The following is a 23,966-nucleotide window of genomic DNA, read 5'->3' on the forward strand; positions in this document are numbered from 1 at the left end:
TTTCATCAACCGTCACATCATCCGGTTTTAAAGAAGCTGCTCCAGATCTGCTTTACGCTCAACCGGAGAACATTGAGCAAAAAAAAAAGAAAGATACAAAACAAAAATAATTCAATCAGGACCGACAGATAAACCCCAGTCTTAAACAGATCTTTAAAAAACAAAAACCTAAAATATAATCCGATTAGGAGGAACCTGTCGCCACTTTGGGCTCAGCAGGAGGCTCAGATGTACAGGATCAGAGGTTCTCACACTCGTCTCTGAGGCCTCCGCTACTCCACTTCGTTGTGCGTGTCCATTTTCTCCTTCCTGATGATGGGCAGAGGGTGAGCCTCGGTGTTGAAGACCCAGTGCTCGAAGGGTAGGTGGTCGTCGTCAGAGAAGAGCAGGTAAAGGTACCTTCAGGGCACAGAAAACAAGGCTTTAATACACTTATTTTTAGCTACAACTCCTGCAACTTTTACTCAATTCTCGAGATTGTAATAAAAACTCCTAGTAAAAACACACAAGGAAAGTCCGGAAACCTAATTTCCAGAATGATTTAAAACCCCCTGGAGGGTTTCCTCTCCATAATGAAATTTGATTTAAGCAGATAAAAAGGTCTCAATCTCATCTATTGGATTGGAGCTCATTAAGTCAGTGAGTTTAGATGGTAGTCAGTCAATTTAGGAGAGCCTACGGTCATCTCTGGGTCTGGATCGAATGCCAGAAATGGAGCGACTGCCTCGACCAGAGAGGTACACTGCAAAAACAGAACTTAAAATAAGTAAAATGTTCTTAAAATTAATGCATTTGTCCTTGATTTGAGAAGGTAAATAAGGTAATTTGCCAATGGAATAAGATTTTTGCACTTAAAATAGGAACAACTCATCTCCATCATCTTATTTCAAGTGCATTATATCTAATTATCTTATATTATGAGTATTTTTACACTCATTCCATTGGCAAATAATCTTATTTTCCTGCTCAAATCAAGTACAAATACACTAACTTTATGAACATTTTACTTATTTTTAGATCTGTTTTTGCAGTGTACTGACACAATGCAGTGTACTGACACAATGCAGTGTACTGACACAAATCCCAGGAAATAATTTAAATAGGACCCGTCTGACAACACGAAGTAGGCCAAGAAAATAAAACATAAAAAAATAAACAACGAAACAAAGAAATAAAAAAAAAAGGTTTCAATATATACTGAAATTTCTGTCTGTATCACTAAAAATCTTTTTAACTTGCTGAGTGGTTCTTAAAACTTGAATTTTCAACATTATTAAAGGATTAAAATACGATTGGTGTTTCTTATAATTTACACAATGAAACAGCTGGATGTAGAGGTTTTTTTTTATTTAGTTTTGGCCAGCTTGTTGCCCACACATCACACTGCAAAAACAGAACTAAAAGTAAGTGAATTTTTCCTTGATTAGAGCTGGTAAATAAGACTATTTGCCAATGTAATAAGATTTTTGCACTTAAAAATAGGAACAATTCATTTCCATCATCTTATTTCAAGTGCAGGATGTCTAATTATGTTATTTTAATGATGAATTGTTCTTGTTTTAAGTGTAAAAATCTCATTCTATTGGCAAATAGTCTTATCTACCTGCTCAAATCAAGGAAAAATATACTAATTTCAAGAAATTTTTTACTTATTTTTAGTTCCCTTTTTGCAGTGCACAATCAGGCAGGAAACACGCCGACCTTCATGGCAGCTAAAGACCTGCTCGTTTTTTCTGTTTCTTCTTATAAACAATAGGGACTACATCCCTAACGTAGTTATAAAACCTCCTGATGTGTGACGGGAGTTTCATCCAAAGTTTTAGAGTCTGTTTAGGTTTCAGTTCTGGATAAGAGGATCTAACACGGAGTTTATTTATTTATTTTAAACTCAGACCAGCGATGAAATGTTGCTTTTTGTTGTCGTCAGATAAGACGAGAAACTCTTTACACAGAATAATTCATCAAAAGAGCTGCTCAAAAGTAAGCAAATAAAATAATTTACTGCCCCGATTCCAACATTAAGAGCTGAGAAAAGGTCAATGCAAATGATTTCAGTTGTTTTTTTTTTTATTTCATAGATGAACAACAGAACTAAAAAAAGTAAAAATTTCTTGAAATTAGTGCGTTTATCCTTAATTTGAGCAGGTAAATAAAATTATCTGCCAATAGAATTAGTATTTTTACCCCTAAAATAAGATAATTAGATATAATGCACTTGAAATAAGATGACGGAGATGAGTTGCTCCTGTTTTAAGCGCAAAAATCTTATTCTATTGGCAAATCATCTTATTTACCTGCTGAAATCAAGGACAAATACACTAATTTTAAGAACATTTTAGTTATTTTTAGTTCTGTTTTTGCAGTGTAAGAGGAGCTAACATGAAGTTTATTTATTTATTTTAAACTCAGACCAGTGATGAAAAGTTGCTTTTCGTTGTCGTCAGATAAGACAAGAAACTCTTTACACAGAATAATTCATCAAAAGAGCTGCTTAAAAGTAAGCAAATAAAAGAATTTACTGTCCCGATTCCAACATTAAGAGCTGAGAAAAGGACAATGCAAATGATTTCAGTTGTTTTGTTTTTATTGATTTCATAGATGAACAACAGAACTAAAAATAAGTAACATTTTCTTGAAATAAGAGTATTTGTCCTTGATTTGAGCAGGTAAATAAGATTATCTGCCAATGGAATGAGTAATTTTCCCCTTAAAATAAGATAATCAGATATAATGCACTTAAAATAAGTTGATGGAGATGAATTGTTCCTATTTTAAGTGCAAAAATCTCATTCTATTGGCAGGTTGTCTTATTTACCTGCTCAAATCAAGGACAAATAAACTAATTTCAAGATAATTTTAACGTATTTTTAGTTTAGTTGAGTCTGTTTTTTGCAGCTGCAGGAAGAACCGGGAACGCTGCGGCTGGAGCTCGCCTCCTCTCCTGGCAGGCAGCGGTGAGCGATGGAGGGCAGACGGCGGGGTGAAGTATGGCCGTGTCCTTGGCAGCGGAGGTAAGATGAATACTGGAAGCGGCTCTGCGTGATGCCAGGATCCCAGAGGAACATTACCAGGATTGGACTTTATGGGACCGCTGCTGAAATGGATTCATATCTCCTGCCTCTAAGTGAGATACACAAGTTATTCTCGACTGATGGGGTGATGACCGCGCTGGTCGTCAGTCACATGGAGGTTTTTTCTCGGGTTGAGAAGCTTTCGTTGATTAAAAATGTCCATAACTCACTTCTAAAACCAAAATCCCAGCATGATGATCTGAACACAAACTAATCTGATGTGCCTCTGAGTCTGTTTAATCAGAGTCGGAGACGATGACTTAGCTCCTCGCTCTGTGTTTGGCTAACCTTGACGGGCTTTCAGCAGCTCCTCCGGGGTCCATGGGTAAAAGGAAGAAGGAGACGAAGAGGAAGAGAGGAAGAGGAGGATCTACACTGCAAAAACGGATCTAAAAATAAGTAAAATGTTCTTTAAAGTTAGTGTATTTATCCATGATTTGAGCAGGTAAATAAGATTATCTGCCAATGTAATGAGTATTTTAACCCCCAAAATAACATAATTAGACATCCTGCACTTGAAATAAGATGATGGAGATGAATTGTTCCTATTTTAAGTGCAAAAATCTTATTTAATTGGCAAATCATCTTATTTATCTGCTCAAATCAAGGACAAATGCACTAATTTTAAGAACATTTTACTTAACTGATGCGGCCGTTGAGCTCGTTAAAAGTGGGAAAACCTGCAGCCAGTTTGATCTCATTTTTATACGCGAGATTTAGGCAACTGCAACAAAGCTGCCAAATCGGCCAAACATTAACACAAACATGCTAAAACCTGCAGAAATCATCGGTTACACAGGAGGAACAGGCAACTATTAGACCAAAGTGTGAGGTAGGGCTGAACAATTAATCGCATTTTCAATATAATCGTGATTTAAAAAAAACAAACACAATTTCCAAATCGCAGAGTCAGCAATTTTTGGCTATGTAACAATCAGGGAATTAGACGCGTCTATTAGGTGTCAGTAAAATGTTTGAAGTGGGTTTGCCTCCACATGGAAGGGAAGACAGTTGCAGCAGTGAGATAATCTAACTTTATTACTTGTTTTAGAGTTTATATAATCATACATAGCATTAAGTACTGGTTAATCAGTTTAATACATAGACTTGCTTGTTGGTTGGACTTTATGTTCAACAAGGTTTGATGTCCAATTAAATTAAAAGCTGTTCTCTTGAATAATATTCTGATCAATAGAAACATTAAAAGTTCTTGTTTTAAATAGTCCTTGTTTACAAACATCTTTATTTAGAGGGCATTTTTGTTGCTTGTGGTTAATGCGGAGAAAAGTCAAAATTGCAATTTTGGTTGAAATATATCGTAGTCAGAACTCAATAATTTCTGAGTTTAGATTTTTTTCTCCGAGTTTAGATGCTGTGGGTCTTTTAGCAACTAATCCACATGGCGAGGAAACAAATTGACTGGTTTTTGTATATATTTTAAAACACATGATAAATTAAACTGGATAAAAAAAGAATAAACCGCATTAAATCGCAATATTAAGAAAAAAAAAAACGCAATTAGATTATTTTCCATAATCGTTCAGCTCTAGTGTGAGGCTATTGCTGTGCTGTGAAGACCTGACACATTTTTCTGTTTCCTCACAGTTTCTCTCTCTACTATTTTGCAGAAATGTTATGTAGTGAGACATCGCCTCGTTGACATATCTGTGGTTCAGGTAATTACTGAAGGTAAATTATATGCTTCCGTTCCTCATCTCCACGAGGAGACGTTTTCCGGTCTGGCCCAGATAGTTTGTAGATTTTTAGATTGGTTTCTGGTGCTTCCTCAGCGGAAGCTGTTGGTAAACAGAGATGTGATAAGAGCGCAGAGCGCTGACTGATCAGAGGATCCTATCTGGGCAACAAAAAAAAAAAAAAAACACTTCTGCAGCAGCTCTCAACTTCAACGCTCACTCGTCTGATAGGAGACTCAGTGTATAAATCTGTGGAGTTTATAAATCTGCAACCAGAAATGGTGAAACAGACAAACAGGGTGTCCCACTTCCCCTGTTTTCTCTTTCTTCCCAGCTAGTTATCATTCAGAGAGACTTGATGCCATCAGAACTTGACAGCTCGGGCTTCTCTGGTTTATTTAAACGTAGCTTTCCCATGCCTCTGAACCTCACATAGGAGCAGGGTTGGGAGAATTGCCACCTGACAATCAGGTTTTTTAGTCCGCAACAGGAGCTCAGTGGGAGTCTGAGGAGCTTTAAGGCTCCAACGCCAGTTTCACTTGCTATGTGCAGCATGGAGGGAGGCCTGCGTCTGCCACAACTGAGGGAAACATCAAACTCCTGGAGCTAAGCCAGGGTCGTCTATCCAGGGGGCTGGAGTGGAGGGGGGACTGGTGTCTGTGTGGGGCCAGGGTTTCCGCTGCACATAACTAATCATGGTGCACCGCCGCGGCAAAATAAAAGCCGCCACACCTTCAAAATTAAGTTTTTATTTTATTTATGTTAAAACAATGTATCTCCTATTAGGGCTGGACGATAATTCAATAACGATATGTAATTCTTTACTATCAGGAATTCCACAAAATGCAGTTCAAAGCCTTCAGCTGATCCAAAATGCTGCAGCAAGAGTTCTGATGAAAATCAACAAGCGGGATCATATTTCTCCAATTTTAGCTTCCCTTCATTGGCTTCCTGTTAAATCAAGAATAGAATTTAAAATTCTCCTTCTAACGTATAAAGCCCTTAATAATCAAGCTCCATCATATATCAGAGCTCTGATTACCCCGTATGTTCCTAACAGAGCACTTCACTCTCAGACTGCAGGTCTGCTGGTGGTTCCTAGAGTCTCTAAAAGTAGAATGGGAGGCAGATCCTTTAGCTATCAGGCTCCTCTCCTGTGGAACCAACTCCCAGTTTTGGTCCGTGAGGCAGACACCCTGTCTACTTTTAAGACTAATCTTAAAACTTTCCTTTTTGACAAAGCTTATAACTAGAGTGGCTTAGGTTACCCTGAGCTACCTCTATAGTTTTACTGCTATAGGCTTAGGTTACTGGAGTATATCAGGATCTAATTTTCTCACTATATTGAGTTCTACTGTTCTTCAATTATGCATTATGTGTTGTCATTTCTGCTTTAACTTTCTGTTCTCTCTCTTTTTTCTTCATAGTAGGTACACCTGGTCTGGCGTTCTGTTAACTGTGACATCATCCAGAGAAGACGGCTCACCCGCTACTACCATCTAATGTAGAACAGATTACTAGATCAATGTGTGCTTCTGTGCTTTCTATGTCTCTCTTGTTGTGTCTCTGATACTCAGACCTTTATTTTGTGTTAAACTGGGTTGTATTGTTTTGTGTTTGTTAAAACCCATTCTTTTTGTAATAAATCACCATTTTTGTTGCACTCATGTCTCTGGACACATTTTTATGTTACTGCCCCTGAACATAGGACTATTTGCCAATGGAATGAGAATTTCTACCCCTAAAATAAGATAATTAGACATCTTGCACTTGAAATAAGATGATGGAGATGAATTGTTCTTATTTTAAGTGCAAAAATCTTAATCCGATTTACCAGCTCAAATCAATGAAAAAGACACTAATTTCAAGAGGAGTTTACCTACTTTTAGTTCCCTTTTTGCAGTGTAAATGCAGATTTATATATTAAAAAAAAAAACCTAACATGCATCATTTTACTTCCACTTCACAGTTTTTGCAGCATTTGTTGATCTATCAGATAAAATCTAAACAAAATACCTTGAAGTTTGCGGCTGTAAATGTGGCAAAACACTAAAAGAGGTCAAGCGTTATTGATACTTTCTTTTGCAAAGCGCCGCATCGAGCCTCTGAGTGAATTGACCTTGCCAGGAGCCTAAGCCTCTCTATGAAGCCGGAGTGAACGACAGCTTTCAGCTTGTGTGCCAGACACACAGCTCAGGGCCTGCGGGGCCCCGGACCCTCCGTCAGGCTCAACGACTACGACAATCACAGGAGTGTTCAGTCTGGTCTTACTTTAGCGTCTCGGCCAGGTAAAAGCTCTGCTGCACGTCGTCGTGGTTCGGAGACGAGGCGTAGACGTCTCTGACGCCGCTGTAGCCTCCCTCTACTCTGCAGTGGCGCTCCAAGGCCTGGATGAGACGGTAACAGGGACGGACAGCAAGGGGACAGGGTGAAGGCGACATGCATAGAGCTCTTTGTGCACTTTAAATATCACTGAACCCTAAAGCTGTTTGTTTTTTTTTGCTTCATATTGACCAAATTGACCAGAACATTTTAAATAGGAGGCGCTTTTACCTGGACGGCCTCCCAGCCCCACTCTCTGTACTTGGGGTCGTGGGTGAATCTCCACATGTACATGTAGGTCTCGATCACCTCCGGGCGAAGGATGAAGTATTTCTCATTCTGCCGCGTGGCGATGGCCTCCACTCCGCCGTCGAAACGGAAAGCCTCCGGACCCAGCTTCAAAGCTTCAGGGAGGGCACAGAATGCAGTTTTAAGACACAGATCACATGTTTTATTTGCATTGTGTGCAGGTTTGCTACAGAGACGATCCACCGATTATCATTCAGGTTAAACTATGTATGCTGGTGTGGTGAAAAAACGCCACCATAAAACTCATATTTCCATTTTTGCTCATGGTTGTAATTCTCCAGAACTGCAGCGAATCATGGCGACTTGTTAAAAAAAACATAAATAGAGGAAAATATACATATAAAAATAAAAATAAATAACATCCTTATAATAATTTCCCTGCCCAGGGTGTCCCCAGCCTCTCACCCAATGACCGCTGGAGATAATGTGTTATAAGTTCATTTATGTTTGTTTTTAGGGTCTTAAAAAACTCAACTTTGAGTTTACTTAATCAATATTGGGATCGTTCTGATCTGTATTTACATCATTTTATTGTGCTTTGTAGCAAGATGATTACTAATTTATTATTTTGTGCTAAGTTTTTCCATTTTATCCTTAGTATAATTTTATTGCTTTTGAAGTTCAGCACTTTGTGTCAGCATTGGCTGGTGTTAAAGCGCTTTATAAATAAAGTTAATGATGATGATGATAGACATCAGCAACCCCCCCCCCCCCACACACACACACAATCCTGCATGGATGAGCGGGTATGAATAATAAACGGATGGATAATTGTTTCCTGTATTTAATAGAATTAAAATAAAATCACAATAATAAAACAGCAGTATTTGAATTATGAGCTATTATGAAAAATATTACTGATACTGAGACAAATTTAATAATAATAATAATATTAATATGGATGTCATTAATCTAATTATGAGGTAATATAAGTTGCTTGCTTTTAGGTTTGAGGTATAAAGGAACATGTTTTCAAAAATGCTACAAAGATTAAATATTTTAAAGCAGAACAAATAAAAACAAAACAAAACAAATAAAAATAGCCATAATTCTGGACACCACCAGGTCAGAATGGCAGGTTTTCAAAAAAAGATGGAAAGCATAAATCCAGCGTCCTTTCATGACCTGCGGTTCAACAATGGTACAATTTCGAGCTCACCATCATTGTTTTGATGCATAAACTTTGTTTTTTTTATTGGTTGGTAACATTTTGAAGACTAATAAAATCTTAAATCTTAGCGTGTTAAGCACAAGACTAAATATTAAGTTTTTTTTTTATACTAACCAAGCTTTTTGCTTTCATTTAAATCGGAAGATGTGGTTTAAACAAGAGCAGAATCAACCCATTACTTTTTACTCAAAAGCAGTTCCACTTATTAAACTTCATAAAATAGAAGAAGCATTTTCAAAATAACAGATTTAACAAATTTAATTGTTTGTTAATGGGGAGTTTTTCTTTCCACTGTCGCTTCATGCTTGCTCAGTATGAGGGATTGCTGCAAAGCCATCAACAATGCAGACGACTGTCCACTGTGGCTCTACGCTCTTTAAGGAGGAGTGAATGCTGCTTGGAGAGACTTGATGCAACCTGCTGGGTTTCCAATCTGTATAATTTGATGGAATTTGACTTTGTTAAGTGCCTTGAGATGACATGTTTCATGAATTGGCGCTATATAAATAAAATTTAATTGAATTGAATTAAAAATGGAGGAAAATCCAGCATAAAAACAAAAGTTTGATCCGTAAGGATTTATCGTTTCCTTTTCTATAAAAATCTGACTCGTTTACTTGTTTTACTAAAAATATCCAGTGTCTCCAGGTGCTTTGAAAGGCGCTTATGAATAAAATGTATTATATTGCAACATATAAATCTTTGTCTCCGTGTCAGGGAGTATTTATTGAGATAGAAATAGTTAGGATAGATTTTTCAGGTAGAACTTTTACTTCCTAATTGCCTTAAAATGAACGTGGTTCATTGTGAGATTGTTCCAGTGGATTCTTTGAATTATCATAGTTTGGCAGGTTTGACGAACGGCTCCACACGTGGTTACCTGTCCGGGCGTAGGACTCGTGGCAGGTGCGTGCGATCTCCGCCGCCTGCTCCATCTGGTGGCCCGTCTTGTCGTCGGGGGCCCCGTCGGCGCCCAGAGCGATCATGCCGCCGGCGAAACACGTCAGGTGGCCCATCTTGTGCTCCAGCAGACCTCCCTTCCACTCGGCTATGTAGGTCAGCCCGCCGCTCGACTTCCTCATCAGGTTGGTTTCTATCGCCTGCAAGGCATGATGGGAATCGGCTCGTCAGACCCGAGCAAACGTCTACAATTTTTAAGGCAAACTGACCCTTTTCCTACAACCCAGACTGTTATTCTGCCTGCGGCCTCGTTCTGACAAAGAAAACAAGAACGTCTATAATCCTCCCAGGGGATTGTGGGTGGACATATGCAGCAGCTTTAACTCAGTATTTTAGCCGCCATCTAATATTTTTTTTGTCTTTAAGCGCGACACGCTGAGACTTTCTCCAGCTGAGACCCATCGCTTGTCACCACAACTTAACTTGATGATTTGTTAGAATGGATGAAAGCTTTGCTTCCTCACCGCAGAGTCACGCATTTCCCACACTGGTGTTTTTTTTTTTATGTTACATATGCACATTTTCTCTACCAGCGCCTCGTCGTGAGGCCATTTGAGCAAATGGACTTCTGGAATGTCTGCAGATGGGGGGGAAAAAAACAAAAAACCAAAACATACCGCAGCACGACTGCGTTTTATTACCCACCGCTGACCTTGCTGTTGTTGTCCGCCATTATCCAGCGTGATTTATGATGACTCAGAGGGTGCATGAGGGATTTAAGCCCCGTGGAGTAAACGGCAACACTTCAGCAGCTGTAAACAAACGCCGCTGTTGTCCACTTAGTGGGAACAAGCGGAAATTAGACTTCCACTCACTGTGCAGTTTATGTAATATCCCCAGGATTATGAAGTTTAGTTGGTTTGAGTACATATTGGGGGGGAAAAATGAACAACTAACGGGACATAGCTGCATATTCTCTGGGCGGACTTCGCACCGACGGCTGTCCTGGGTGATCAGTTTGCTGTTTTGATTGTCTTATTTTTTTTTTTATAAAAAGGGCAAACAAGTGGGCTTTCAGGAACATGATAAACAGTTAAAAACTGGAAATAAAACTAAATATTTGTGCAAAACCAGCCAAGTAATTAATGAATTTCAATATTGTTAACAGATTGCCCAAAATGCATTTTTTTTATCAATATTATTAATATAATTACGGCAGTACTTTTACACTTATCTTTCTACTTTATTTATATATAATATAACTCAACTAACAGGGAACATCTTCCGTTTTATGACAGGTCTTGTGTCCGTGAGATTATCGTTGAGTTGAAAAGCAACAAAAAATAAATAAAAAACACTTAAACTTGCATATTCTTGAAACAGTGGCATATTTTATGGAGGACCAATCCTGACATAATTAGAAATAGAAATAAATACATGTTCAATAAATAAATAAACATGACATAGATGCACAAAAATACAGCAAATAAATAAATGAAAGCAGTAATTAAATTATACAATGAGACAAATTTAAATATCTCTTCATTAGCTTATTTATTTATTCCTCTTTTTAATAATTTATCACTAGAATTGTCAACTTTATTATTACGTTGTCTTTAAATGTATTAACTTCTGTGTATGCTATAATATTTGTTTTGTTTTTTTCATGTTTTATATATTTTTACCTCATTTACTTTTCAACTCTATTTATTTCTGTCCATTTTTCCACATCTTTTTAGGAATTTCAGCCTCATTATGTAAATGAGGAGGGCGTGGTCTTAGGGGTACAACTCCTCCCTATTGGTTGGTTAGCATCGGCCTTCTGCAGGTAGAAACTACACCCTGCTGCTACCGGCCGCTGTCACAATGTCAGTGAGCTAAGGCATTTAGTTAATCGATTTCAGGCAGATGACCGTTCATACTGAGCCCGGTTCTGCCGGAGGTTTTTCCTTCCCGTTAATGGGTGGTTTTTCTTCCCACTGTCGCTTCATGCTTGCTCAGTATGAGGGATTGCAGCAAAGCCATGTACAATGCAGATGACTCTCCCTGTGGCTCTACGGTTCCCCAGGAGTGAATGCTGCTTGTCGGGACTTTGATGCAATCAACTGGTTTCCTTATATAGGACATTTTTGACCAATCTGTATAATCTGACCCAATCTGTATAATATGATTGAACTTGACTTTGTAAAGTGCCTTGAGATGACATGTTTCATGATTTGGCGCTATATAAATAAAATTGAATTGAATTGGATTTGAAAACAATGCTGTAGTTCCACACTTTATTTTATTTTCTGCATTTGTTTCATGCTTATTTACTTATTGAGCATGAATTTATTTTTAAATATGACAGAGTTGGTCCTCCATTGTTTTGTTGGGGGAAAAACTTTTTATTCTGGACAAGTAGGAAATAAAAAAAACCTGACTTTTTGAATATCTCTGTTTAGAAAAAAAGAACCGTTTTAATAAAAAAAAAAAAAGTAGCAAACAACTTCCATTAGCCTCTGCTTATTAAGAAAAAATGGAAGTAAAGCCCCATGTGGTAAACCCTAAAAACCATAAACATCCTCTTCTACATGACAGAGCTCACCAAGACAGAAATATCAAGTCTGTGAATCTCAGGTTATTCACTAAAACGTTAAAACCCATAGAATGAGAACATGCGCCATCAGTGAGCTCTGGTCTGATATATCTAATAAAGAACTGCATTATTTTTATGATACTCGTCATGTGTAAACTCCCAAGGGAATCAGAACCATAAAAGTTACATAATTTGTTAAAAAAAAGGTGCATTTATGTTATGTTTCTTTTATGTTTAAGGTTGGACATTATGCTGCTGGCGTAAAACAAAAGTTCATTTTTACGCCGTTTTACATGTTTTTTTCCTTCCTCCAGATAGATGTGGAGGTGGTGTAAACTTGCTGGAGTGAATTTTTCAACACTGACTAAATAATTTCTTGCTAAGCCACAGGAGATCAGACAGCAGCTCAGTTTAATTCACAGAATCCAGTACAGGTAACAGTTTGATCTGTCAGTTCTTTCATAAGATATTTGGAAAATCTATATAAAAAAAAAGGCATGTTGAGCCAACCTTGCATTCAGTTTGACATCTTGAAGTTAAACAAAAGTCTCAGACAAAGACATATTTAGTCTTTGTGACACCTTTGAGCTGTTAATCCAGCGTGTGTGTGTTTGCCTCACCTGGAGGGCGTCATAGTACATCTTCTTTCCTTCCTCGTCCGTCTTGTCTGACATCAGCCAGGCTTTGAGCAGATACTCATAGAAACTGTCGCCGAGGCCGCCCACAGACACGTGATCTGCAGCAAAGATTGGGAAAAGGCACATAAATCAGAACGGCGCGGCTCCGGTAAGTCTGCCGGGCCGCTGTGCAGACACCGCGACATTATTTTACTGTAGGTCGTTATCGCACGAGCCCTGCCAGGCGGCCGGGCCGTATTTTAGTCGTGGTCCTGCTGATAGGCGGCGCGGGCTCATCCATATGCATGTGTCATTAACGCGGTCCAGCCGTGTTTGTGAAGAGCACAGATTAAATGTCAGCTGTGATCATCCTGAAGCGAAGAGGGGAGGAGGACGGTGACGAGGAGGGTTTGGTTTCCCAGCCAATAAACCTACCTGCTCTTCTGTGACTTCGATGTTAAAGAAGAAGAGCGCAGGGCCGTCAGACCAAACGCTCCGATAATACGTTTATGTTGCATTTAAGTTATATTCCGAGCATTTTCAGACTCACGAGTTAAGGTCAAAGTCGACTGGATAAAACTCCAGCCTGAAGGTCGAATAGAAATGTTTCTGGAAGGCTTGTTTTTATTCAAAATAAGCATCACAAACACTGTCATATCATGGATAAACAACCTAATGTAAGTAAATAAACTATTTATATAGCACCTTTCACAGTACTTCACAATAACTGTTCTTGCACAACTTTACACTTTTACTTTACTTGGATTTCTAGTTATACACACATATACATATCTATATCTATATCTATCTATATATATCTATCTATATCTATATCTATATATCTATCTATATCTATATATCTATATATCTATCTATATCTCTATATATCTATCTATCTATATATATATATATATATATATATATATATATATATATATATATATATCTATATATATATATATATATCTATATATATATCTATATATATATCTATCTATCTATCTATCTATCTCTATCTATCTATATATAAATGTTTGTATATCTGGAGCGTGTAACAAAACTAACTTCCCTCTGGGATTATTAAAGTATGTCTTATTCTGATTCTAAAAACAACCATAAAAGAACACAAAAATATAAAAAGATGTCTTTTTTTGCATGTCTTCCTCTTTATTTTATCCAAACAGCAATTTTACTTTCATGCGTCATCTAATAAAATGCTAGCCTGAAAAACTCTGTTATTAGCTCTGTTTAACGGCGTTACATCAGTACTATCATAACTGTTCATGTGTTTAAATGTTTTTTTAACTGAGCATTTCCGCACGGTCTAGAGGAACAGATCCATATTTATCCGTCTGAGACAGTTGCAGCCTTTCAATAAAACGCTGCGCAGTAAAACAACACCTGACAGAGCTTCAATAAAAGCTGAAAGCATATCAGTGGATATAAAAACAAAATGATAAAACCAGATTTCCGCTTTAATGTCTCTTTCTTCCCGGGAAAAGCAAAAGTTTTACTGAAAACAGTAAAAGTTACAGAACAAAAATGATGTAGAATTGGTTCAAGGATATGCAGCGTTTTATGTATATTAAATTTAAAATGCTAAAAAGTATCTGGTGTGTTTAATGAGGTCACTGATGTTTATAAGAACGATAAACTCGTCTGAAAGCATCTTGCAGCTCTTATCTTCAGATGTCTGGCTTAAGCTGTTGCAGTTTATTTTAACATTTATTTTTAATATCAAATTTTAGTAGATCTATAGCTGTAATGTAGTTGCAGCTGTTTTCAGGCAAACAGCTAAACAACAGCTGGGGGCCTTTACCAACATTAAGGGTTATTCGTATTATACCTTTGAGCATATTTAAAAAGGGCTCTTATACAGAGTATATCCCCCAAAGCTATTGCTTCAAATGTTTCAGGTAATATAATAAATTCTAAAATCAGACAGAGATATAACCATAAGAAGTGTTTTTTATATATTTTATTGATTTAGGGAGGGAAAAAACATGTCCAAACCAGCCTGGCCCTTTGTTAGGTCATAAATAAATTTCAGAAAAAGATTATAGCAAGAATCCAACATGGCGGTGGTACACTGCAAAAACAGACCTAAAAATAAGTAAAATGTTCTTAAAATTAGTATTTTTGTCCCAGATTTGAGCAGGTAAATAATATTGTCTGCCAATGGAACGAGCATTTTGACCCCTAAAACAAGATAATTAGACATCCTGCACTTGAAATAAGATGATGGAGATGAGTTGTTGCTATTTTAAGTGCAAAAATCTTATTCCACTGGCAGATCATCTTATTTACCTGCTCAGATCAAGGACAGATGCACTCATTTTTAAGAAAATTTTACTTATTTTTAGTTCCGTTTTTTGCAGTGCAGTATGGATGCACAATTTGCCATAATTGAAAGAACCATAATTTCTGCTGTAAATCAAAGGAATCCTGAAGCAAAAGACCCGATCATCAGCTTTTAACCTCCAGCATATGGGGGGGTCATGCAGCAGGACAATTATCCAAAGAACACAAACAAGTCCACTGCTGAAAAAGCTAAAGAAAGGAAGGTTTTGGAGTGGTCTAATCAAAGTCTGGACCCAAATTCATGATTACACTGCAAAAAGAGAACTAGAAATAATTAAATGTTCTTAAAATTAGTGTATTTGTCCTTGATTTGAGCCGGTAAATAAGATGATTTGCCAATGGAATGAGGTTTTTGCACTTAGAATAGGAACAATTTATCTCCATCATCTTATTTCAAGTGCAGGATGTCTAATGATCTTATTTTAGGGGTAAAAATGCTCGTTCCATTGGCAGATAATATTATTTACCTGCCCAAATGAAGGATAAATACTCTAACTTTAAGAACATTTTACTTATTTTTAGATCCATTTTTGCAGTGTACCAGCTGATGCAAAGAGTTGAAGCCAATCGCTGCCACCAAGGTTGAAGAAAATGGTTAATATTAGGGGGGAGATCCTTTTTCACACAGGGCCAGGGTTGGTTTGGATCAACGTTTTCCCTTAATAAGTCATCATTTATATAAAAAAAATGACTTTCATTTATTTAGATTATCTTTGTCTCATATAAAATGATATACGATGATCTGAAACATTCAACTGTAAAAAGAGGAGAGACAGGAGAAAGCCATCGTCGTCATCATCATCACATTCTTTGTTCTAGACCCGTCCGTTCTCTTCTCCTTGCGTCTGACCGCCTCCATCATTATCATCATTACCTGTTTAGCTCCATGGTTTTAAGAGTCAGCTAATGGATCTAAAATTACACCCTATCAGAAACATGAAAGCATCAAAACGGACATGAGAACACGCTGCACCGAGGAGGAAAATACTCGACGGCGACGTGGGCAAAGAGCGGGCAAAGATGACGGGAAGTTATCCAACAAGGTTCAAACGACGGGTGTGATGAGACATTTTAAAAAAACACAGACAAGCATGACATTACAGCACTAATCTGCTAGTAAACCTACTTGTGAACTAATGTAGGGACGCTCGGTAATAATGATCGTCAGTAATAATCTGTATTGACCATGATTGTTTCACTGTGACATTTAGAAAAGAAGAAAAACTGGAATGACAGAGGGAAAAAATTCAAGTTTTCTGGTTAAAAATCTTATTTCTAAAGGAATACATCCAGTTGCAATAACAACAATTATCGTTTTAAATCTTGTTTTTACAAAGTATTGCATAAGTGACCTAAAAAATTTGCTTTATTTAAGGTCAGCAACAGGGTCTCTGTAAGACAAATGAAACGGGTAATTTACAGCCTTGACGTTTTCAGTCTGATTCACAGACAGTTTAATGATTTCAGCAGGAGAACGAGCGAATATAGGCTCTCCTCATTTAAAATGGAACAATTATCGGCTAAAAAAACTAAATATATATATTCATATATTCTTTGAAAGATGGATATAATGTGCTGCACACTGAAGCTGCAATTTGCATGAATTAGGGCTACAGTTGTGATGTTCAAACCTTGATGAAGTTTATGAGGCGATAAATTCAGATTTCTAATGTAAGTCCACATGATGAGCGCCTAAATGCTAACTGCAGCAGGGTCAGAGGTCAGTTTATCCCTCATTTTATAGGGGAAGCTTCAGGTTTGACTTTTTTTATGTTTTGAGTTTAAAAATGTGCTTTAAAGTGTGTGAGTCGGACAGCAGTTCTCAACCTGTAGCGCCCCCTAGGGGGATGTGAAGGCATGACAGGGGTGGTGATGAATGGGACAACAGCGCCATCTGCTGTTTGGTATGGAGCTGCAGTCAGTAGTATGAGTAGCAAAGGATTCTGGGTACTCCTCAGAGTAACGGCTTCTCTACATTGAGGTAATGTAGCCATGGATATCTGTAGGGCTGGACGATATATTTCTTAATTTCGGTCAATACGATATAATTATTATGATGTCGAAATAAATAAAATAAAAGCCTCAGAAGGACTTCAAAGAACGCCCAAAACAGATCCTTTTACAAACTCATGACAATTATTTTGCCATGTTTATAAAACTCCTCCAGTATAACATTTTAGAAACAGTTACTTTAAAAAATAAAACACATAAAACTACATAAAACCCGGAAAGTCAGTCAGTGACAGATGCTGTAACCATAGACTGTCACGTATAATGAAATATCAGAAATGTCACATCTTGATTGAATAAAATTATATTGTGATATATATTAATATTGAATTATTGTCCACCCATAGATGTCTGTGGATGAATAATAATAATAATAATAATAATAATAATAAACTCCTGAAAGAGTATAAAACCTAATGTAGTTGTGTTTTGTCTTGATATAAAATAAACGTTGTGTCTCAGAAATTTGCTAAAAGAGATTTATCTAAACATTAGTAGGGATGCAGGAATATATCAGAGCCAGTACGGATAATGAGTTTTATTTGCCTACTGGTGCACATGGCCGATCAGCCACGTGTGCACAGCTCCTTTAACTGCATGCTAAACAGGGCCCCGAAAGACTTAATAATTAAATTCTAACACAGTTGTAAATTGCATCAGTCTACTGTGTAAAACAAATGTTTAAATAAATCATCAAAGGCCAAAAAATAATGAGGTTTCTGCTGTTGAGTCAAACATGTGGCGTATGGAGAACTTACGTTGGCCCCACTGGCCGCTGTTTGGATTCAGGTAGTTGGGATAAAGTCCCTGAGGTTTCTCCAGACGATTCAGCACTTTCCTGATGTTCATGACCTAAAGAGACAGAAACACAAAGGAAAACTTTAAATAAAATGTCTGTTTTGTACAGATATTCATCTTCCTGTTTCTCGTTTTTGTGTCTTGTTACCTTTTGAGCAAACTCTGGATTTCCGGAGAGTTTGCTGAGATGCATGAACTCCAGATGCAGGGTGCCGTATTCTGCCAGGATGCTGCTCCCCCCTGAGGCCCAAGGCCAGTTTCTGCCAACACCGCTGGACGGACACAAGCAGAGGGACAAGGAAGACTGGTTAAGTCACACGTGTCAAACTCAAGGCCCGCGGGCCGAATCTGGCCCGTCCAGGCAATTTATCCGGCCCTCTAGAGACGGAAAAGGCATATCATGTCATAAATTAGAGGTATATATCCTTTTGAAGTGTATAAAGTGGCTAAAACTGTGCCTCCTGTAGTGAATGTTGATTTTTTTTCTAACTATGTAGTAACAGCATCCTGCCACTAGGTGTCAGTTTTCCCACAACACAATAAAGGTATACTATGCAACCGGGGTTGATTTTCCAGCGAGGCTCCCCCCAGAGGGCGAAAGTAAAAGTGCACTGTCGTAAAGATGCTCAGCTGTTCTGGTTTCTCCATCAAGCCAGGCGCGGTTGTTTTGAGCTTAGCAGACAGGCGAACGCAACGAAAAGTGGAAAAAACGGCAGTACAAACAATGACTAACAGTGAAAGTATGAACATCAAGCTTCCCGCAGCGCTATCTTGGCGAGATAGCGCTACCGCCTCGCCAACATAAAAAATAAATAAATAATAAATAATAATAATAATAATAATAAAACTCGATATGCTTGCATGTTTATTTGACGTTAACACGCGGTTCTTTGTTGTTGCTTTCGCGCGTGCATATAGTGAATAGCAGGGCAAAAACACATGGAGTTCTCGCCGTAAAGCAAGACCGACTCTCGCGATGCACGAGACTTCTGAGCCTGTGTGTGCGGGCCGAGGGCTCTTGCAATTTCAAGTACGGTATTTCCCCCACAGACCACCAGGGCGGCCGAGAAAACCTTTGTTCGACCTGAAATGACTCATTTAGTCATCCAAAACGGTATGGAACACATTAATTAACTGAAAAATGTTGCATAGTATGCCTTTAAAACAACACAGAAATGTCCAAAAAGAGAAGAAGTGATGCAGAATGTATAGTTTAAAGTGTAACTCACCCTAATATCAACTTGTTTTGCAGATTAACTGTATAAACTGGGTCTAAGGGTGCTAATTTTATGTTAATGTGAATTTGTTTTAACATTTTTTGTGAACTGGAATGAAATTATGAAATCAAAAGTATCATCAATACAGGTGCAACCAGCCCTTTTAATGACTTCATGATGCCAAAGTGGCCCGCCGTAGAAATGAGTTTGACACCCCTTGGTTAAGTGGATGGATGAACGGACTGATGGACAGACAGAAACATGTATGGAAAACCAGAGTTTAAGAAATGGATGCACACAAAATAAGTTATTTACAACTGAAAAAAGGTGAGGTGCTGTTTCTTGACAGTGAAGGGAGTCAGTTGAGGTGGTTTTGGCATCCCTTTGGAGGTTTCTGGGCATGTTTCACTGGGAGGAGATCCTGGGGAAGACCCAGAACTCAGTGGAGGGACTAAATAACCCCTTTTATCTGGGAATGCCTTTGGATTCCTCAGAATGAGGCTGAGGATTTTGTTAGACAGAGGGAAACCTTGGCTCAGACAAGAAATAATGAATTTACAAAGACAGGGCCGGACAAAACAGAGGCATTTAGAAATGGGTGGAACATTCAGCAACAGGGAAATATATTTTCCCCAGTTTGACGTTTCCAGGGAGATCCAGAACTAAAAACCCTTTAAACAAAGTGCAAACTTTTCCAGACTTTCAGTCTCTCTATGAACTGTGATTGAAAAGAAGCAGACTTCTGATGTGAGAAAAGGAGACGGTACAAAGGTGAAGCTGTCAAAGCGGGAAGAGTTATACCCAATAATGTCTGTTTAGAGACAATCAGAGGGGCATTTATCAGATGAATTCATAGTTGGGACCATAATCATAATGGTCTCCACTAAATCTCAGCTGATAGGAGTTGCCAAGGCTTCAAAACTGAGCTGCTTGTTTGACTCAGAGGATATTTTAGCAAAAAAATTGCATTCTTCATCTTTTGTTTTTGTGATTTTAAATAAAAAGGGTTCCTAAAATAGACAAGACGTCACCAAACGAGCGCATTTCTCCTTTTCTGCTCTCAGGGCCACATGTGAGAGCAACCTGGCTTCCTTTGACAAGTACAAAAGACTTTGCAACAGTGTGTCTGCAACATCATTAAAGGCACTGATGAGACAATTTCAGGCCAAGGACTGATGACTCTGATGACAATGCCTCAAGTGAGCACTCATGAATACATATTGGCTATTTACTTCACTGTCAGTGCAACATGAAGCGCACCATCACGGCCACATTCAGGGAAGAGATCCAACAACTCAGAGAAAGAAGCAGAAGAGATCTGTGAATTGGGAGAGGAGCCACACTCGCACAGATCCCTTTAAGGACGTGGATGAACATACTAATTATCCTCCCCTTTCAAGTCATCGTGCTGCACAAGGCGTAATTTGTTTCCCATTACACCCTGGATTTAATCAAGTCAACCAAACAGAGAGAGGACCAGGGGAGCAGCAGACGGAGAGCGGAGCGACACATCAGGGTCGCTGCTGAGAAAGAGAAATCCCATCGACAGAGACCCTGATTCATCTAGGAGCTGCGAGTTTCTTTAGGCTTTGCAATAAACTGTTGAGTAGAGCTGAACGCTGCCATTTTCATGATTTAATCCACCTTTAATGACTCCGTATTTAAGAGATCCAGCTACAATCATAAACAATGCCTCTCCAACTCTAACCTCTGCCTCCACCTCACTCTGTATACCAACATCTGTCGGTCCATCTTTTTCCCGATCCTCTTATAAACCCAGTGATGATCAACATGATCCCGTCGCTTAATGGTGGTAGGGTCTGAGCGCACGCCTGAACAAATCAGCCACGTCCACCAAAATCCCTTTTGAAGCCACGCTGCAGGAAACGTTGAACCACCGACAGAGCAGACAAAAAACCAACAGCAGAGAAAGCAGCTGCCTAAACTGAAACTGACTGAAATATATTCCAAAAAAAGTAAAAAAGTAAAGCAACTGGACTTGTTTTCTGTAGTTGAAGACGTTTTGCTTCCTCTCCAGGAAGCTTTCTCAATTCAAAAAGTCTGGAGTAATGTGGAGTAACAAGCTTTATACCATTGCCCAAACAAAGACCTTGTAATGACTTAGATAACATGCAAATACAACAGAAACAGGTCCACTCCTTAGTAATGGGCGGTCGTTAAAGCCATTAAGCCAGCAGATTGAACCGAAACTGGTCCACTCCTCTGTAACGAGGAGTCGTTAGGGTTGTTATTGGCCTGGCTTAAAGGAACAATGTTTTAATCACCCGAATGAGGGTGAGAGTTAAGGTGATGATTGGCCGGAATCCTATATCTGTGTTGTAAGTTTTTGAGAGTTGGAACCTAAGGCCTCCTCCTCTGTTTAAGGTTGGTTTTTCTCTTTTAACGTAGATGGCTTCCTTCACACCCCTTTTCAAACTATCTGTCTTCTTTGACCAAAATGTGGACATTTTGGTCAAAAGAGTGTCCTTTGTCCTTTTGGTGTAGGTGGACAGTAGAGTTTTGTCCTGAGGAGGTAGCTCTCCTGTGTTGAGCCATGCGTCTGTGGAGAGGTTGTTTGGTTTCTCCAATATAAAGATCAGAACATTCTTCACTGCACTGAACTGCAGACATAAGTTCAGTGCAGTGATAATGTGATCAGGATCTGTACAGATGGCTGGAGCTTCATTAGAAATGTTAATTCGGTTGTCACAGTGAGCTAGTTTGACTAAACACTAAAAGGGTTTGGAGGTTGGAGGGTGGGGTTAAGACAATTCAATTCAATTTATTTGTATAATGCCAATTCACAACACACGTCATCTCAAGGCTCTTTACAAAGTCAAATTCAATCAGATCCTCCAGGTTGGTCAGAAAGTTTCCTCTCTAAGGAAACCCAGCAGGTTGCATCAAGTCTCTCCAAGCAGCATTCACTCCTCCTGAAAGAGCGTAGAGCCACAGTGGACAGTCGTCTGCATTGTTGATGGAAAAACATGCTTATGAATCAAATCATTAAAAGGTGTAAACTGGGTGAACTGTCCAATATTTCGAGGTGGTGCGCCTACGACTGAGTTTGTGCCAAATAAATATGATGATCGGTTTAAGAGATGGGTATCTAAGGGGTTAACAACCTATTATTCTTTCATCCACAACGGGACATTCTCGAGTTTCGAGACCCTACAGACTAAATATGGTTTAGGTCAAGATGATTTTTACAGGTATTTTAGACATTATTTCCACCAAAATTTAAAAACAGTATATGAAAAGCAAGATTTAGGTTTCTTACAGATATTCTTAATTCTAACCAGGTCTCATTCTTAGAATAATTTAATTCCTAGATTATATAAGGTCATTCAGCAATGTAAACAAGTCAGCACAGAAGGTATAAAGAAGAGGTGGGAAAAGAAGGGAAATATGGTTATCTCACTTGACAGTTGGGCCAATATATGTCAGTTTCAGTGGACAATAACAGGGTTGAATAGATGGCGAGAGTTCAGTTGGAAGAACATGATCAGGTATTTTATTACGCCTATCCAGAAACGTCATCAAGATGGTGGGGATGCATGTTGGAGACTATGTGGGGTCACTGGTGCCAACCACTTCCATATTCTTTGGGAATGTCACGTTATAAGTAATTATTGGACACAGATAGGTGAACATGTTAATAATGTATTTGGTACTAAAATTCCCCTTAAATGTGAAACACTGTATTTGGGTGATGTTCATGTGACAAATTGGAATAACAATGATAAAAGATTACTTGGTGTGTTACTTATTGCAAGTAAAAAGGCCACCACAAGAAAGTGGCTGAGAGTGGAATCTCAAACTATTGAGGATTGGATTAATATAATACATGAAATATATGTCAAGGAAAAGTTGTCTTTTTCCCTCAGGATGCAAAAGGACATGTTTTACAAAATCTGGACTAAATGGACTGAGTACATAAAACCCTTACGGTCAGATTTTGTATGAAGGATACGTTTCTGTACTTAAAACCTTGTCTTGTGAATATTGGCATGCTTCCCGTATGTTTATGTTTGTGTTTATATATGTCTTGATACTGTGACATATACTGTGACAAAACGTTTAAAAATAAAAATTATATATATATAAAAAAAGAAAAAACATGCTTATAAACCAAAGTCTAACTCCTCCCTGGGGCTGGATGTAAAGTTTATTTAGGGTGGAAAACTCTGCAAAAAGGGAACTAAAAGTAAGTCAAGTTTTCTTGAAACGAGTGTATTTGTCCTTGATTTGAGTTGGTAAATAAGATTATCTGCCAATGGAATTAGTATTTTTACCCCCAAAATGAGATAATTAGATATACTGCAGTTGAAATAGGATGATGGAGATGAGTTGTTCCTATTTTAAGTGCAAAGATCCTATTCCAATCACAGATTATTTAAACCTACCTGCTCAAATACATTCTTTTAAAGAAAATCTTACTTGCATCTAGTTCCTTGTTTGCAGTGAAGAGACCAGAAAGTAGGTAAATTCAGTGGCTCTGGGGCAGAGCTCTCGTTCTGCTCCAGTTTCCAAAAGTTACACCAGTTTTATGAAAGCTCCTTGTTGCTACACTCAACTCCCATCCAGGGAAAAAAGGCTGTAATCTGTTGAAGTACCCAACAATAGACCTTACACTGGCCCACCTGGGTCAGCGGCAGCGTTTGTGTACGTGGCCCACTGGCCCAGTTTTCAAAGCTCCTTTATAACAGCTGTGTGCTCCACAGAGTGGGGAAGGGGAATTACTAAGAGTATTGTTTGGTTAATGTCCTGTTGCATTACAGAAAGTGGAGCGATCCTATTCAAAGAGCTGTTAATGTCTAAATGGATGTCTCTGAGTTTAGCTTTTTAAAGAATCATCGGGGAATTACGTGAATCATAGCCGTGTATTCTCATTTAGCCATTAGTACGACGAACACTG

The 23,966-nt window shown here is 38.3% G+C and overlaps 1 protein-coding gene across 2 annotated transcripts in view; it reads right to left on the reverse strand.

The window, feature by feature from the left end:
- man1a1 (mannosidase, alpha, class 1A, member 1) overlaps positions 1-23,966 on the reverse strand; it is a 206,336-nt gene that overhangs the window by 20,955 nt on the left and 161,415 nt on the right. For both annotated transcript variants that reach the window (XM_021323925.2, XM_012877375.3), the window contains exons 6-12: positions 17,980-18,103; positions 17,792-17,885; positions 12,666-12,781; positions 9,448-9,667; positions 7,319-7,491; positions 7,037-7,152; positions 253-399 (exon numbers count right to left, since the gene is read on the reverse strand). In XM_021323925.2, the coding sequence (XP_021179600.2) occupies positions 273-399; positions 7,037-7,152; positions 7,319-7,491; positions 9,448-9,667; positions 12,666-12,781; positions 17,792-17,885; positions 17,980-18,103 (970 nt within the window). In that variant the 3' untranslated portion in view covers positions 253-272. The remainder of the gene's footprint in view (positions 1-252; positions 400-7,036; positions 7,153-7,318; positions 7,492-9,447; positions 9,668-12,665; positions 12,782-17,791; positions 17,886-17,979; positions 18,104-23,966) is intronic.

The sequence above is a fragment of the Fundulus heteroclitus genome, chromosome 15 (assembly GCF_011125445.2).
Source record: "Fundulus heteroclitus isolate FHET01 chromosome 15, MU-UCD_Fhet_4.1, whole genome shotgun sequence".
In the NCBI taxonomy this organism is placed as follows: domain Eukaryota; kingdom Metazoa; phylum Chordata; class Actinopteri; order Cyprinodontiformes; family Fundulidae; genus Fundulus; species Fundulus heteroclitus.